At 44.7% G+C, this 16,091-nt stretch overlaps 1 protein-coding gene across 1 annotated transcript; it reads left to right on the top strand.

The window, feature by feature from the left end:
* The first annotated feature begins 373 nt into the window (after nucleotides 1-373).
* On the top strand, nucleotides 374-13,957 carry med1 (mediator complex subunit 1). Its single transcript, XM_017484174.2, has 16 exons — nucleotides 374-503; nucleotides 1,080-1,186; nucleotides 1,309-1,387; nucleotides 1,602-1,656; nucleotides 1,772-1,904; nucleotides 3,778-3,806; nucleotides 3,917-3,988; nucleotides 4,080-4,154; nucleotides 4,256-4,419; nucleotides 4,560-4,671; nucleotides 4,782-4,906; nucleotides 5,444-5,568; nucleotides 6,625-6,826; nucleotides 8,488-8,583; nucleotides 8,700-8,805; nucleotides 9,181-13,957. The coding sequence occupies exons 1-16, from the start codon at nucleotides 413-415 to the stop codon at nucleotides 12,944-12,946; spliced, it is 5,337 nt and encodes a 1,778-aa protein (XP_017339663.1). The 5' UTR covers nucleotides 374-412; the 3' UTR covers nucleotides 12,947-13,957.
* The last annotated feature ends 2,134 nt before the right edge of the window (nucleotides 13,958-16,091 follow it).

The following is a 16,091-nucleotide window of genomic DNA, read 5'->3' as shown; positions in this document are numbered from 1 at the left end:
TTTATCTCTTTAATGACTTTTTAATGACTTTCCTCATTCAGGCTCATGCATATGCAAATATTTCTTCTTATGGCTTAATAAAGGTTTACACTTTTAAGCTGTTCATTGTTATGTTTGTGTAATGGATGTAACTTATCTCTCTCTCTCTCTCTCTCTCTCTCTCTCTCTCTATATATATATATATATATATATATATATATATATATATATATATATATATATATATATATATATATATATATATATATATATATATATATAATTCCAACACAATAGGACGGTTAAAGAATCGTTTTTATTATTGTATGTTCGTGTTTAGCAACCGACGTAGGAAAGGCCACGTCAAAAACAACGCGACGGAACACGTCCTGCGTGTCGCGTCATCAGAAGCGCGACGCTTTTAACAAGGAAGATGGCGTCGGCGGCAGCGGCGGCGGCGCTACGAAGCGGCAGTCCTGCCAGAGAAGCCGTTTTGGACCGGGTCAAAGTAGAGGAAGGCACCGGTAAGAAGCACAAACGATGTCTTTACATCTTACATCCATTGACTGAATTGTTAAGCGGCTGTGCGGCAAATAGAACATATCTTTGTTACGTGACTGCTAACTCAACTAGCATTAGCATCAGAGTCAGGGAGATGTTTTTGTTTTGAACGGCTCTTTATAGTCGAGCTGTGACGCCTAAATGAGTATTATTAATAATAATAATAATTATTATTATTATTATTAATAATATTGTACACACTACACACAGTAAAGCTGTTGTTTCATATTATGTGTAACAACAAAACAACAACAACATTATTATTCTATATAGAGCATATTCACTATACAGGATAGAGCTATTATACAGCACTGAATGACGTAGACAGTTCTGTGTGGGACGTTTTATCCTCGTTATAAACATCAGGGATAGTTTATGTCTGGACTGGTGTGGATTTTTGCTGATAACTATTCCCAAAAAAACGATCAATCGGTCAACCTCTAGGGCTTATAATCATCATCATGCGTGTTGAAGTATACTTATAGAGGATTCGTCGTTATTATGGAGCGGCTTGTGAGATTTTCCACCTGTGTTTGCAGAAGCGGAGAAGCAGAGTCGTGTTTCTGCTCTGCTGGAGAGGCTGCACAGCAAACACAACGCCTCACGGCCATGGCAGGAAACCAGCAAAGTCGTCCGCACAGCCATGGTGTGTGTGTGCGGGTTGAAGTCATAACTGTTCTGTTAAGTCAAAACTGTAAGATGTTCATCTGTGTATAAGCACAGGTTTGTACTGACTAAATCTTTAAAAAGTTATCTGTATGTGTGTAGGAGAAGCGTGGTGTGATGAACTCGGCTGGCCACCAGCTCCTGCTCAACTGTTTAGAGACGCTTCAGAGGGCACTTAAAGGTGAGAGCACTATGCCGATCATCGTTCGACATGGTCCACGCTTGTCAGAGCATCGTCGTCGCGTTTCCGGATTCAGATTAGTCAGAATTTTCATCAGCAGCATCTCTAACAGTAGTGTAGCTGCTTTAAATCTTTGGTTTATGTTAAAACTGCTGAGGGCGGGGCGTGTCCCGTTGATCCACCGCACCCTCTGATGCGTGTCTTATCGTTACAGTGTCCTCGCTGGCGTCTATGACTGATCGCCTGGAGTCCATTGCCCGTCAGAACATGTGAGTGTCCCTGTGACATTGTCACCGCTCATGCGCTGCGACATGGCCGGTGACGTCGCACAGTCCTGTCGCATGATGATGCAGTGTTGCTCTGGGTTTGTTGTTCGTCCTGCAGGTTGGGGTCACACCTGAGTCCCTCCGAGACGGAGTGCTACATCACCTCTGACATGTTCTACGTGGAAGTGCAGCTTGACTCTGTGGGCCAGCTGATCGACGTTAAAGTGGCTCATCACGGAGAAAACCCCGCGGTGAGCGAGCGAGGCGGGGAGAAATGGGCAGAGAGTAACAGAGAGAGTTCGGGGAAACAGATGTGGTCGGGGGGAGAGAGAGATGGGAATGATATTAGGAGATAGATGGGGAGAGAGACAGAGGGATGGGAAAGGTACTAGGAGAGAGAGAGAGAGATGGGGGGAGAGAGACAGAGATGGGAAAGTTACTAGGAGAGACAGGAGAGAGGGATGGGAAAGGTACTAGGAGAGAAAGAGAGACAGAGAGATGGGAAATGTACTAGGAGAGAAAGAGAGACAGAGGGAGAGAGGGATGGGAAAGGTACTAGGAGAGAGAGACGGGGAGAGAGAGACAGGAAAGATACTAGGAGAGAAAGAGACAGGAAAGATACTAGGAGAGAGAGAGACAGGAAAGATACTAGGAGAGAGAGACAGAGATGGGAAAGGTACTAGGAGAGAAAGAGAGATGGGAAAGGTACTAGGAGAGAAAGAGAGATGGGGGGAGAGAGATGGGAATGGTACTAGGAGAGAAAGAGAGATGGGGAGAGAGAGATGGGAATGGTACTAGGAGAGAGAGACGGGGAGAGAGAGACGGGAAAGATACTAGGAGAGACAGAGGGAGAGACAGGAGAGAGGGATGGGAAAGGTACTAGGAGAGAAAGAGAGATGGGGAGAGAGAGACAGAGATGGGAAAGGTACTAGGAGAGAAAGTGAGACAGAGGGAGAGACAGGAGAGAGGGATGGGAAAGGTACTAGAAGAGAGACAGAGAGATGGGAAAGGGACGGGGAGAGAGAGACGGGAAAGATACTAGGAGAGAGAGAGAGAGAGAGACAGGAAAGATACTGGGAGAGAGAGAGACAGAGATGGGAAAGATTACTCGGAGAGAAAGAGAGACGGGGAGAGAGACAGAGAGATGTGAAAGGTACTAGGTGGGAAAGGTACTAGGAGAGAGAGAGACGGGGAGAGAGACAGAGAGATGTGAAAGGTACTAGTTGAGACAGAGAGGTGGGAAAGGTACTAGGATAGAAAGAGAGACGGGGAGAGAGACAGAGAGATGTGAAAGGTACTAGTTGAGACAGAGAGGTGGGAAAGGTACTAGGAGAGAAAGAGAGACGGGGAGAGAGACAGAGAGATGTGAAAGGTACTAGTTGAGACCGAGAGGTGGGAAAGGTACTAGGAGAGAAAGAGAGAGACAGAGATTGGAAAGATTACTAGGAGAGAAAGAGACACACAGAGGGGATTCATAGCAAGACACGGGGGAGAGAACCAAGAGATAGATGGGAAGAGATACAAGGTGTGAGAGAGATTTGGGATGATGGGAGGGCGACACTTATGGAGAAAGAGGCAATGGGAGATGTGGGGAGAGAGAGGGAGATGGTGCGATAGGGGGAGAGAGAGAGAGAGCAAGAAAGGAAGGAAGATGGGGTTAGAGAGACAGAGAGAAACTGATACAGATGAGGGGAGCGAGAGAAAAAGAGGAAACGAGAACAAAAGATGGATGAGAGAGAAAGTGATGAGTGGAGATGGAGAGAGGGAGATGGAGAGATGGGGGGGCTTTAAGAGACTTTAAGTTCATAATTCTGATAGAAACATTAGAGTCAGAAACATTTCCTTCTCAATTAAAGTGTTTGTCTGTTCTGTTCAAAGCGTCTGTACGTTTTATCTAAATCGTAAAATCGTTTACGTTTAATCTAAATCGTATCTGGCTCGTTCCCTTGAACACCTCCACCTCTTTTCCTTAAACGCACAAGGAAGCATATATACTAGTAAACACTATTTTCAGCACAGACTGCAGCTGTTACAGACTGCTGCTTTAAGCCCTTAATGTTCAGACAGTGTGATGAAGAGAACGCTCCATGCCGATAAACTGAACTCGACTTTTCTCTCCTGTAGAGTTGTCCCGAGCTCATACAGCATCTGAGGTAAGGAGCATTAAACACTTAGGCACGCACACCATCACATAATTTTGGACAAGCGCGCACACACACATGTTGATGCTTTATTGCTATATCATCACATGTGTATCTCATAGAGAGAAAAACTTCGAGGAGTTCTCCAAACACCTGAAAGGGCTCGTGAACCTGTACAAGCTTCCTGGAGACAAGTGAGTCGTCGCTAACGTTTATAAGATCTTCAAGCGTAATAATAATAATAATAATCTCGCATAATTAATGATTTTTTTTTTCCTCATAAAGCAAACTGAAGACTAAGATGTACCTGGCCCTGCAGTCCCTGGAGCTGGACCTTACTAAGATGATGCACATGTTCAGGTGTGTGTGAAAAGTTATCAGTATAAGAATTTCACAGAAAAAAAAAAAAAAAAACTACGACAGGATGACCTTAAACAGCAGCGGTTTCTCATTCCTCGCAGGATAGCCACGAAGGCGAACACAGTGGAGACGATCCTGCACGGCGGCGTGGGTCTGCTCACGCCGAGGAGCGGCGGCCATCTTCTGTCCCTGCAGTGCTACGTCTCGCCTTACGACATTTTTGAGGAAGGAAACGGCGCTCAGCTCAACTTCACCGACACGACCTGTGAGCTGTTATGTAGCATTTAATTAGTACTTTTATTTTCTTACCTTGCACTAATTTATTCTGCCGTGTTTCATTTATGATATGTGTGCCAAGCGATTTAAACTTCTCACGTCGGTTTATTTATTTTATTTTATTTTTAGTCCCTCGTTCTCTCGGAGTGGGCGTGTCCGTGACCGTGGAGGGAACGTCATCTGTCTACAAGCTTCCCATCGCTCCTCTCATCACCGGATCTCACCCAGTGGATAATAAAGGGTAAAATCTTCATTTGTTTATAACGTGACCGTGCCTGCTAAGCTTTTGTCTCTTTTGTGTGATGGACTTTTTATTTTATTTATTTTTTTTTTTTTTTACCTTCATCGTAGGACTCCGACATTTTCTCCAGCATCGAACTCTAACTGTGTAGACTTGCCAGCGTGTTTCTTCCTGAAGATGAAGCGGCCCATGCCCTTCTCGCTGTCCTTCATTCACAAAATGGGCAACGTTACCGGTGAGAGAGAGAGAACGAACGAACGAACGAACTGGGAAAAACATCCTTTCTCAACTTCAAAATGGCTTGCCTTTTCTTCTCCCGTAGACTTCTTTACGATCTTCATGTTGGTTTATCAATGCACGTGAAACCGAAGGCTAAACCAAGAATTAGACATTCCGCGGTGTTATTGCTTAAACAATCAATCATAACAGGACACACCTGGGTAACAAGAAACCACCTGTCAGTCACCTGTTCCAACATCGGTTTCACGAATCAGACGCAGAATCGTTCTGTACGCTCAGATCTACTCTCGTTTTCCTCTCTAAATTTGCTTCTTTGGCTAACAAGTAATGCGCGCTTACATCAACCAGTTCAGTATAACGTGTTGATCACACCACACACAGCAATCTCTTCTTCTACTTCTTTCCGAGCTATACTTTTCTTCGTAGTGTCTCCATGTGTATATAATGAGACGTCATATGTAGCAGAATAAGATGGAATCCACAGTTCTGCATTCAGGAGAAGGAGAAAACGGTGTCGTGTCCTTTGTTCTAGGTATCCCAGTGTTTGAGTCGGTTCCTGCGTTGTCCCCACTGTATGACCTCATCGTTAAAAGTCAGCTCAGCGAAGAAGACTGCGGCAACGCTCCAGCATCGACCAGGTCCATGAGATTTTACGCGGTGAGTAATATCTGTGTAAACGTTTGAACGTAAGACCGCAGTCAAAAGCAACGTGCCAGAAGTTTGACCGAGACGGAATTGACATCCATCGACAACTTATGAATTAAAATCAAGACGGATTATTTGGCGATGCGTGAAATATTGCCGGAAACACAGGAAGAGCGCTACGGTTACGCACCAACGTTGCCATCGTGTCGTTTCGTCTCAAATACCGTCCCGTCTGAAAGTATCGGAACGGCGAGGCCAATTTATTTATTTTCGCTAAACGTTAAAGACGTTTCTCTTTGAGATCGAAGATAAATGAGATGACTGATCAGAGGTTCAGCTTTTATTTCCTTATATGTGCATCTAGATGTGGTAAACAACTTGGAACATGGCACCTTTGGTGGCAAACCACCCAAACTATAGGTGAGCAAAAGAAAAGATATTGTGCAAGTAAATAACGTTTAAAAATTTGCTTGCGTAGCCCTTTCTTTCATTAACTGTTGTTTTGATGTCTGGTTGTTTGTAAAACGGTGGTTTCTTTCCTTTTTCAGAACATTCCAAATTGTTGTATTAGCTACGTTCAATGGCTCTGAAAGATTTTTCCCCTCTTTATTTTTTTCCTCAGCTTCAAAATGGCTCGCTTTTCTCCAATAGACAGCTCTCTGGTCTTCATACTGGTTTGTCCTTTTTTAACAGCAAATGCAGTCTTCACATGTGAAACCCAGGGCTCAAACCTTTTCAGACATTTCAGAGCTATTAGTCGTTTAATAAGTCATACAGGGCACACCTGCGCAGCAAGAAACTCTTTGATCACTTGAAAAAGTGGGTTGGTTCAAACAAAAGGTTGTATAACACATCAGGAAATGAAAGCTGACGCTACTATTTGAGCAACACGGCAGGTATTTGTTCCCTGGACCAATTATTTATGTCACTGGCTGCTCCCTTTTCAAACCAGCGATTGCACGCTTGTGTGTTGTAGGTGATAGAAGTGGCTGTGTTTTATTTTATTTTTTGTAAAACGACGCTCCTATGTACCTTACAGTGTTTAACCGTTGACGTTATTTTGTCAAGTCTCTGCCAGGACAGCAGCACTGCTACTTTCTGAATGGAGATGCCCCAGTGCAGGATGGGAAATCTCTGCAGGGAGCGCTGGTCTCCAAAATCCCCTTTCGACACCCTGCTCACGTGCCCACTCTGCTGGACATCATACGGCACCAAGCAGCTTATAACACGCTGATCGGCAGCTGCGTCAAAAAGACCTACATAAAGGAAGGTGAGTGTGATGCCGCGGATTTTATTTACAGCGGTGTGCATGCATGACCGGGGAAAAAAATTAATGCATAGGGTTAACTGTAGCTTAGACCACTCATTTGCGTACCGATAGCTGTAAATGCACAGTCATCATCTTGGATCGACTAACTGTAACATACTGTGAGAGATGTCCAAAAAAACAACAGACATATAGCAACCTCTTTGGTATTCCACCATCTTAGAAGAAAGGAAAAAAAGAGTTTTCACTGAGAAATGGCTTCAAGAAGTGCCATGGCTCGAATGCGACGATGAGCACAACGTCAAATGTGGTGCAAGATATGCCGTTCAAGACCTTCACAGCACCGTTCTCTGTTAAATATGAGGCCAGGTTGCCTCTTTAACTGTAAGAGAATGGACGCGTTTAAAGCAAGCAGGAAAACGCTTGGCAGCGTCCTCTGCGTATGATTTTATTCAAGGTAGTTGAATACAAGCAATCCAAATCGTTGCTCCAAAACAAGGTACTTAAGTTGTCCTTTACTCTTCCTTTGAGCAATGCAGCTTGTGAGAGGGATTAAAAAATAAAAAAGATAAAAGATTAAAAAAGATTAAAAGATAAAAAAAATAAAATAAAATAAAAAGTACAGATCCCATCTATCACGTACTCGTCTCTGAGCCCTGGTGCGCATCCACTTGTCAAAGATGACTACGGAAACATTTGACCCAAAGCCAGCTGTAGACCTATGGATGCAAACAGCCCATCGCAGATGCACTCAGGGAAGTGCTCCTAGCATCTTCCACCATCCAGGAAGCAGGAAGTTCATCATCATGTACTATAATTGAAATGGAAGATAGTGAGGAGGTTGACGCTTAGTCAGACCTATGGGAGGGACCACTGTAGGGGTGAGTACTATACAAAATCTCCAAGTGCTCCCCTGAGAACCAGACAAAAAAAAGTTATGTGCATATGTAGTTAATCACCGACTTGGACTGGTCAACTCTTTAATGTGACTTCACACTCCTGAAAATTCTGCATATTATATATATGGTATATGACAGTTACCCCATTCGGTCAGACTGTTACCCCATACAATCCTGCAGTTATCCCTTACCCCGTGTGAGCAGTCGCCCCGTGTGAGCAGTCGCCCTATATGAGCAGACAGTCGACCCATATGAGCAGACAGTTACCACATATGATCAATGGGGGTGAATGCAATATGGGTTATTTAATTTTTTTACTTTACCTTTTATTTATTCATTATTATTATTATTATTATTATTATTATTATTGTTATTATTATTATTATTTTGTGCTCACAGAAAAGAAGTGCTCTCAGGCAACAGTACACGCTCTCTACACCGCAACACGCTTGTGAAAGCCCTTGTGTGTGCACATGGCACCTTGCAGTCATTTTTAACGACTGTGCTCGCTGACATAACATAAAGAGAGTTACAGCTGATTTTATCACAATGGTGCTGCATCTCTCCCTCGACTCGAGCGCCTTTTGATGTTCCAGAATACATGAATATATGAATCTTGATGTATGAATGTAGTTAGCGACAACAGTGAATGCTTTGACTCAGGTTCTGTCTAACTCTGCACACGAATGCATGTTACACATATAAAACAGTGTCAGAAATGAACTGTAATTCATGTTATAATATGTGATGCTGTCATTTCTGTAGATGCCCCTGGGCTGCTGCAGTTCGAGGTCTGTCCACTGACCGACTCCAGCTTCAGTGTCTCCTTCCAGCATCCTGTCAATGAGTCTCTCGTCTGTGGTGAGGATTCATTTTAATCCAGTTTCAGAGTTTCAAGTCCGAGTGATTGAGCTCTTCTTCAAATATTCTGTCTGCGTTTCTCTCTCCCGGTCTGTCCATCTCTGTCTGTCTCTCAGTTGTAATGGAGGTAATCGACTCACGGCAGGTAGCTTGCAAGCTGTATAAGGGTTTGTCTGATGCTTTGATCTGCACAGATGAATTCATTACCAAGGTGGTTCAGCGGTAAGTGTGCTCGTGTTACATTTTAACTTGTCATAGAACACCAAGTAATAACTTCCAAGCAAATAAATTACCTCAGGTATGCGTATGGGCACGATGTATTCGGAACATGATCTGCTGATCATCACCGTTAGATAGTTGAAATGAAATTAATTTTAAATGCTATGTTTGTGTGTGTGTGTGTTTTTTTTTTTTATGTGTATATATGTATATGTGTATATATGTATATATGTATATGTGTATATATGTATATGTGTGTATATATATATATATATGTGTGTATATGTGTGTGTATGTATGTATGTATGTATGTATGTATGTATACGTGTGTGTGTGTGTGTGTGTATGTATGTAATGTGTTAACTTTTTCTTCCTCAGATGCATGTCCATCCCGGTGACAATGCGAGCTATCCGTCGCAAGGCAGAGACGATTCAGGCAGACACCCCAGCCTTATCACTAATAGCTGAAACTGTGGAGATAATGGTGAAAAAGAACCTCCCGCCCACTGGTAGCCCTGGTTACATGGGAATGGGTGCAGGACCTGATGGAAGCAACACTGTGGGCATGCCTGGTGTAGGGGGTGCTACTACACCCACAGGAAGCAGTAGTGGTGGGAATTTGGGGCCATTCCCAGGTGTAATAAGCTCCCTTTTCAACATGAGCCACCAGGGAAGTTCAGTTGTGGACACTATGGGGCAGATAGGAAGTCAGCAGCAGCTACAGCAGCAGCTCCCGCTACAGCACAGCCATGGTTCGGATGATTTTAACAAGGTGACTCAGAACCCAATACTCACAAGCCTTCTTAAGATAACCGGAAGTGTAGGGTCCAGTCCCACTCCCCAGGGCTCTGCCGGCTCGCAGCCACACCTGACCCCACCACCGACCACCTCACCTGCTAGCAATACCAAAAACCATCCCATGCTGATGAACTTGTTGAAGGACAACCCCTCACAGGACTTTGCTGCCCTGTATGGCAGCAGCCCTCTGGAGAGACAAAACTCTTCTGGTTCTCCTCGCACAGACAGCCAGGGTCAGCAGTGTCCTGGAGGAGGCACCAAAGGCAAGAAGAAGCGACCAAGGGGCACCGATAAGGGTGTGATGGGAGTAGGGGGAGGGATGGGAATGAAACAGCAATCCCAGCAACAGCAGTTGGGAAACATAAGTCATCAGCACCATCACACACACCAGCCCACTGAAGATGATTTCCATCGTGAGCTTTTTTCCATGGATGTTGATGCCTCACAGAATCCCATTTTTGATGTCAATCTTCCAGGTGATGGGTTGGACACTCCTCACAGTATCACCCCAGCTCCAAGCCAGTGTGGGACCCCACCATCGGGTCCTGGAATGTCATACCACCCGCAGTCGCACGGCCAGTCTCAGACACAAGCTCAGTCACAGCCGTCAGGATCCATACCTCGCATGGCGCGCCTCTCTAGCTCTGAAAGTATTGGTCCTGACATTAATGACATTCTGTCTGATATTCCTGATCCAGCCACCAAAGGGAGCGGCGGCAGCCATGGGCAGCATCACATGGGTGGGGAAGAAGGAGGTTCCCTAGACACTCCACTAAGGGATTCCTCTAGCTCAGGTCAGGGAAGTGCCGTGTTTGAGGCCGACCTATTTAATGCCAACAGCAATGAAAACACTTACACAGATCCAGCAGATCTGATCGCAGAGGCCACTACTGCAGCTACGCCAAATAGTGATGCCTCCTCGAGTAATTTCTTCCCAGATACAGACTTCAACCCTGAGTTGCTGCCTGGTCAGGGAACATTCCCACATACAAGTTACTTTGACAGTTCACCCAGTCCAGAGCCAGATCTTGACCTTGTGAAGAACTTCAGTGGTGGAAGTCAGCAGAACACACCCTCGGGCACCCCTCAGAATCCAATGTCACATGGCCGTAACACACCTGATGCCTCTCTAAAGGACCCTTTTGATGTTAGCATGGTTTTTAGTGGGAACAGTGGAGGAGGAAAACCTTTGCTAGGCCCAGGGCCAGATTTGGGTGATTCACATTCTCATGGAGGTGGTGGACAGAGTCCACTCATGATGGGCATGGCAGGACTTAGCAGTGACTTTAAAAGTAGTGAAGTGAAGGTCAAACAGCAGCAGATGAGACCGAAGGAGGATAATGGGGGAGGTAACTCTGGGATGCTGATGGGAGGAACAGGCTCTTCTGAAGCAAAGCAGTTGAAGCGCAGTCGCACACCTTCTAGTGAGGGAAAATCAAAAGAAAAGCCACCCAAGCGTAAAAAGCTTGATCCAGAAGGCAAGTCTCCCTCACACAGCTCTGGGGGTCGACCCTATACTCCTCCGAGTGGGAGCGTCAGTTCTGGAGGATCGATGAGTGGAGGTGGATCCAAATCCCCAGGCAGCTCTGGTCGATCTCAGACCCCACCGGGAGGTGCCACCCCACCTATACCTAAAATCACAATACAAATCCCCAAAACCTTAACTGGGGGGAAAACATCTTCTCATAGTGGTTATACGTCAAGCAGTTCAGCAGCTGTAAGTACTGGTGGTGCAGGTGGCACAAGCAGCAGCAAAGGCCACCATTCCCACTCCTCTTCATCTTCAGGAAAAATAAAGACCAGCAAGATGGAAGGGTCCATGGGACAAAGTAACAGTTCTAAGCCACCAAGTACAGGAGGAAGTGGGAGTGGCATGCCCCCTCAGTCCAAAAGCTCTTCCCTTGGTATGGGTTCAGGCAAGCCAGGCTCTTCTCCGATCACCAAGCATGGTATGTCAGGTTCAGGTAGCAGTGGCAGCAGTGGAGCAGTTAGTGGGAATAAAATGAGGCCCCAAGGAGGTAAGCCGCCTGGATCACTGATAAACCCTAGCATTAAGGCTAACATCTCTCCTTCACATTCTCGGTCTGGGAGTTCTGACAAGCTTTCCTCCCCAATGAAACTTCAGCAAGGACAGGTTCCGGGAACGCCACCATCCTCAAAAGCTAAGTCACCAATTGGTTCTGGAAGTGGGAGTTCAGGGGGGTCAAAATCCTCTTCTGGTGGTGGGATGAGTTCCCAGAAACAGTTAGGAAGTGGTTCTTCCTCTGGTTCTTCCACCTCATGTACTACCTCCTCTTCGTCAGGCTCTATGTCATTTTCCTCCGGTGGTCAATCACAATATGGGGGAAGTGGTGGTGGGGGTGGTGGAGGAAGTGGTGGTGGTGGTGGAGGAGGAGGTGGTGGGAACAACCCCAATGCCAAGGGAAAGTCCCCTAGCCGAAACAAAAAGCCTTCCCTTACAGCAGTCATAGACAAGCTAAAGAGTGTGGGTAGTGGCGGCATTGGTGGGGAGGAGTGTGAAGGTGGGGGAGGAGGTGGTGGCAGCACTACAGGGAGTGGAGGTGGGGGGGTACCTCCAAATGTTGGTCCTCCAAAGCGAGACAAGGTTGAAAAAGAAGGGAAATCCAAGGGATCTCTTTCAACGGGGAACTCTGGCGATAAAAAGATGATGGACCCAAAAGGTAGTGGAGTGTGCAGCACTGGTGTGGCCAAGATTATCATAAGCAAACCTGACGGCGGTTCTCCAAGCATCAAGTCCAAAGTAACTCTCCAGAAGCCTGGTGACGGATCAGCAGAAGGTTCCATGCGCCCCCAGCATTCAGGCTTGAAAGCATCTCCTCTTTTCAGTGGCTCAACACCAAAGCACGACCGCAGTTCCCCAAGCCACAGCCGTTCGCCTGGATACACACCTCTGTTCCCAGACAGTGAGAGCGAGTCTGGAAGCAGTTCAGTGGCAGAGAAATCCCATCAGAACAGCCCCAGCTCTGACGATGATCAGAGCATGAGGCCACTACAACCACCCCAGGACTACATGTCGGTCAGCATCGGAGAGAAACACAAGAAGCACAAAAAAGAAAAGAAAAAGCAGAAAGAAAGAGAGCGGGAGAGGGACAGGGACAGGGATCGAGACAAGGAGAAGAAGAAATCAACAATGTCCTGTGGTCCCTCTTCACACCCACTGAAGGCAGACAGCTGGTCCAGGTCTCCTCTGTCCTCCTCAGAACCCTCTATATCTTTGCTCAGCTCCGAGCGTGCCTCTCGACCGAGTCCTGTATACATGCACACTGAGGATGATGACCTCATGGACTCTGCTCTAACTGGCTCTAACTTAGAACCATTCAAATAGAGATTATCCCACAGGTGTATTTACCATCTTTTTTTTTGTTGTTTTTTTTTTGTTTTAGTTTTTTGCATGGTATTTTGGCACCTCTATGAAGGTTGTCATTTTAAACGTGGACCGTTATTCTTTTAAAACTATAAGATTTTTATTATATCATGTGGAGAGTCCGAGTCCACCAATTTTAATGATAAACACATCTAAAAGTATCTAAATTATTCATAATATCTCGATGTCGGTTGCATTTTGATTTTACGTTTGCCGTCTATCTAAAGAAAAACACGTGCAGCATTTTTAAAAGATTACAATGTTGAGAAGAAGGAAAAAAAAGTCTCGAAGCACTCGTTGTTTGTTGAAACCATGTCTTTAAGCGTTTATTATTTTCTTGAAACATTTTAATACGTTCTTTCTTCATTATATCATGTACTTTTAGGCTTTGTAGAGGAGTGGATTAGCATTTCCTCCTTCATATGTAAATAGGCAGGTCATGATACTTGATTGAAATGAACTTTACTGGTGAATTAAACTTGCGTTTTAAATATGAAACGTGTGGCGTTTTTGGAAGTGTTTGACAGATCCCAACAACAGGGGTCACTCTGGAGTTAGTGAACTAATCTTCCGAAAGCAAACGTTCTCCTCAGCTTATGTAATCCCTTTATAAATTCATATTTTATTCTGTTTGTGTATATAATACCTGTTTCTTACAGCCTGCTGCATGAAGACTTATATTTCATAATGCAGCGTTATTTTAATTAAGACATTAATAACGATAGAATTCTTATTATTTTTATTGAGACCCTTTTCATTGCTGCCTTTCAGGAACAAACTATTTCAGCTCTTATTTTTGTAAGATACCTTTGCACACCACAGCCCCGCATATGCACTGTATAATAAAATATTTTTTTACACACACACACAGTATGTTATGAGTATGTTTCATTAGCCACACATTACTGTGTCAAATGGTCCTCCTGAAGATGGAAAGTCCCTCACCTTTGTAATTAAAATAATATGCACGCACTGCTGTTCTGAGAGGATTTTTTTTTTCTGGCCCTGCCTTCATTGTCACTTTCATTTCAGAAACCATTTACATCATTGCATGAAGATTTATTATAAAGTGTTTGGTTTTGTTTTTTTTGTTTGTTTTTTTTTTTTTTACACCACCTGCTATGTTATTGGCTGGAAGCAGCAGGGATGAAAGCATAACTTCTAGAGGAACGTTCTTGCCGAAGGCCGTATTCGGATTTAAGCGTACGTTGAGGATTGCGCATGTTGCTGTTCAGATGTAAGTACAGACTTAAATTGTGCGCACTGGTAACTGTCGGAGCACGATGTAAAAAAATTAAATAAAGTGCAAGATAATACGACACGCTGGATCAAGTGCTATTTTGTTCAAGCAAATGTGCAGAGATCAATGTGATGGTTATAACTAGGACTACTCCTGCAGCAATGTACACTGATCAACCGTAACATTAAAACTCCAGATGGCCGAAGTGAATAACATTGGTTATTTCGTTACATTGGCACCTGTCAAGTGGTGGGATATATTAGGCAGTAAGTGAACAGTCAGTTCTCAAAGTCGATGTGTTGGAAGCTGGAAAAATGGGCGAGAGTAAGTATCTGAGCAACTCTGACAAGGGCCAAATTGTGATGGCTAGACGACTGGGTCAGAGTATCTGAAAAAGGGTAGGTCTTGTGGCGTACCAAAAGTGGTCCAAGGCAGCTGGCAGGGTCATGGGCACTCAAGACTCATTGATGAGTGCGGGGAGCGAAGTCTGATCCCACAGAAGAGCTACTTTAGGGCAAATTGCTGAAAACGTTCATGCTGGCTATGATAGAAAGGAGTCAGAACACAGAATGCATCACAACTTGCTGCGTATGGGAGCTGCGTAGCTGCAGACCGGTCAGAGTGTCCATACTGACCCCCTGTACACCACTGAAAGCTCCTACAATGGGCACATGAGCATCAGAACTGGACCACTGAGCAATAGAAGAAGGTGGCCAGGTCTGATCACGTTTTCTTTTACATCATGTGGATGGCCAGTGCATGTGTTACCATTGTGATGCTCTGCGTAATGTTCTGCTGGGAAACCTTGGATCCTGGCATTCATGTGGGTGTTAATTTGACACGTACCAACTACCTAAACAATACAGCAGACCGAGTACACCTCTTCATGGTAACGGTGTTCCTTAATGGCGGTGGCTTCTTCAGCAGATTAATGCGCCCTGACACACTGCAAATATTATTCAGGAACGGTTTGAGGAACATGACCAAGACTTCAAGTTGTTGACTCTGCCTCCAAATTCCCCAGATCTGAATAGAAACGAGCATCTGTCGGACGTTCTGGAAAACCATGGATCAATAATCTGGCAACTTTGGATGCAAGAATGACGCACAGCTGATTTTCATAACCTGAATGACGAGCCTAGAAAATCAACTCGAGCAGCAGCAAAACTCGACTCCGGTTACGAGGAACTTTCCCCACGTAAACACTGTCGTTGGACTTTTTCCATTTGCATGTTCTCCCTGTGCTTCAGGGGTTTCCTCCAGGTACTCTGGTTTCGTCCCCCAGTCCAAAGGAACGCGTTGAGGGCTGATTGGCATTTCCAAATTGTCCATGGTGTGTGAATGTGTGTGTGATTGTACCCTGCAATGTGTTGGCGCTACATCCAAAGTGTCCCCCACCTTGTGTCGCGAGTCCCCTGGGATAGGCTCCGGGCTCCCCCATGTCTCTGTGTAGGATAAGCGGTACAGAAAATGGATGGATGGCTATTTCATTAGCATTAAAATACATATGATTTATTTCATTTCATTATCGCTAGACATAAATGTTTTGCACAGATGTTTTTTTTTCCAGATCAGCCTTACATGTACACCAGTTCCTGTTTGTACATTAACAAAATTTTTTATGTGTAGAATATTTAATATTTTAAATCAAATAAAGCATTTTCCTCCATATTAGCCTGATGGCTGTGTGCGACATGTAACATAGCCTACTGGATGTGCTTTAGTTATGTATTTTCTTTTTTATCTCTCTCACACACAGACATGGGGGTGGGGGGGGTTGGGGGTAAGCGGTTGGTGGATTAGGCTCTTAGCTCAGCGGATCAACGGATATCCACTTTTCTGTCAAATTTGCATAAATCCTTCATG

The sequence above is a fragment of the Ictalurus punctatus genome, chromosome 13 (assembly GCF_001660625.3).
Source record: "Ictalurus punctatus breed USDA103 chromosome 13, Coco_2.0, whole genome shotgun sequence".
Lineage (NCBI taxonomy): Eukaryota > Metazoa > Chordata > Actinopteri > Siluriformes > Ictaluridae > Ictalurus > Ictalurus punctatus.
This window is presented reverse-complemented; position numbering and strand designations above follow the sequence as displayed.

Excerpts from the sequence above, each read along its gene's own strand:
- med1 (XM_017484174.2), top strand. The coding sequence starts at position 413 with ATGGCGTCGGCGGCAGCGGCGGCGGCGCTACGAAGCGGCAGTCCTGCC. Across the intron at positions 3,989-4,079 it reads TACAAGCTTCCTGGAGACAA|CAAACTGAAGACTAAGATGT; the intron begins GTGAGTCGTCGC and ends TTCCTCATAAAG. Across the intron at positions 8,584-8,699 it reads CAATGAGTCTCTCGTCTGTG|TTGTAATGGAGGTAATCGAC; the intron begins GTGAGGATTCAT and ends TCTGTCTCTCAG.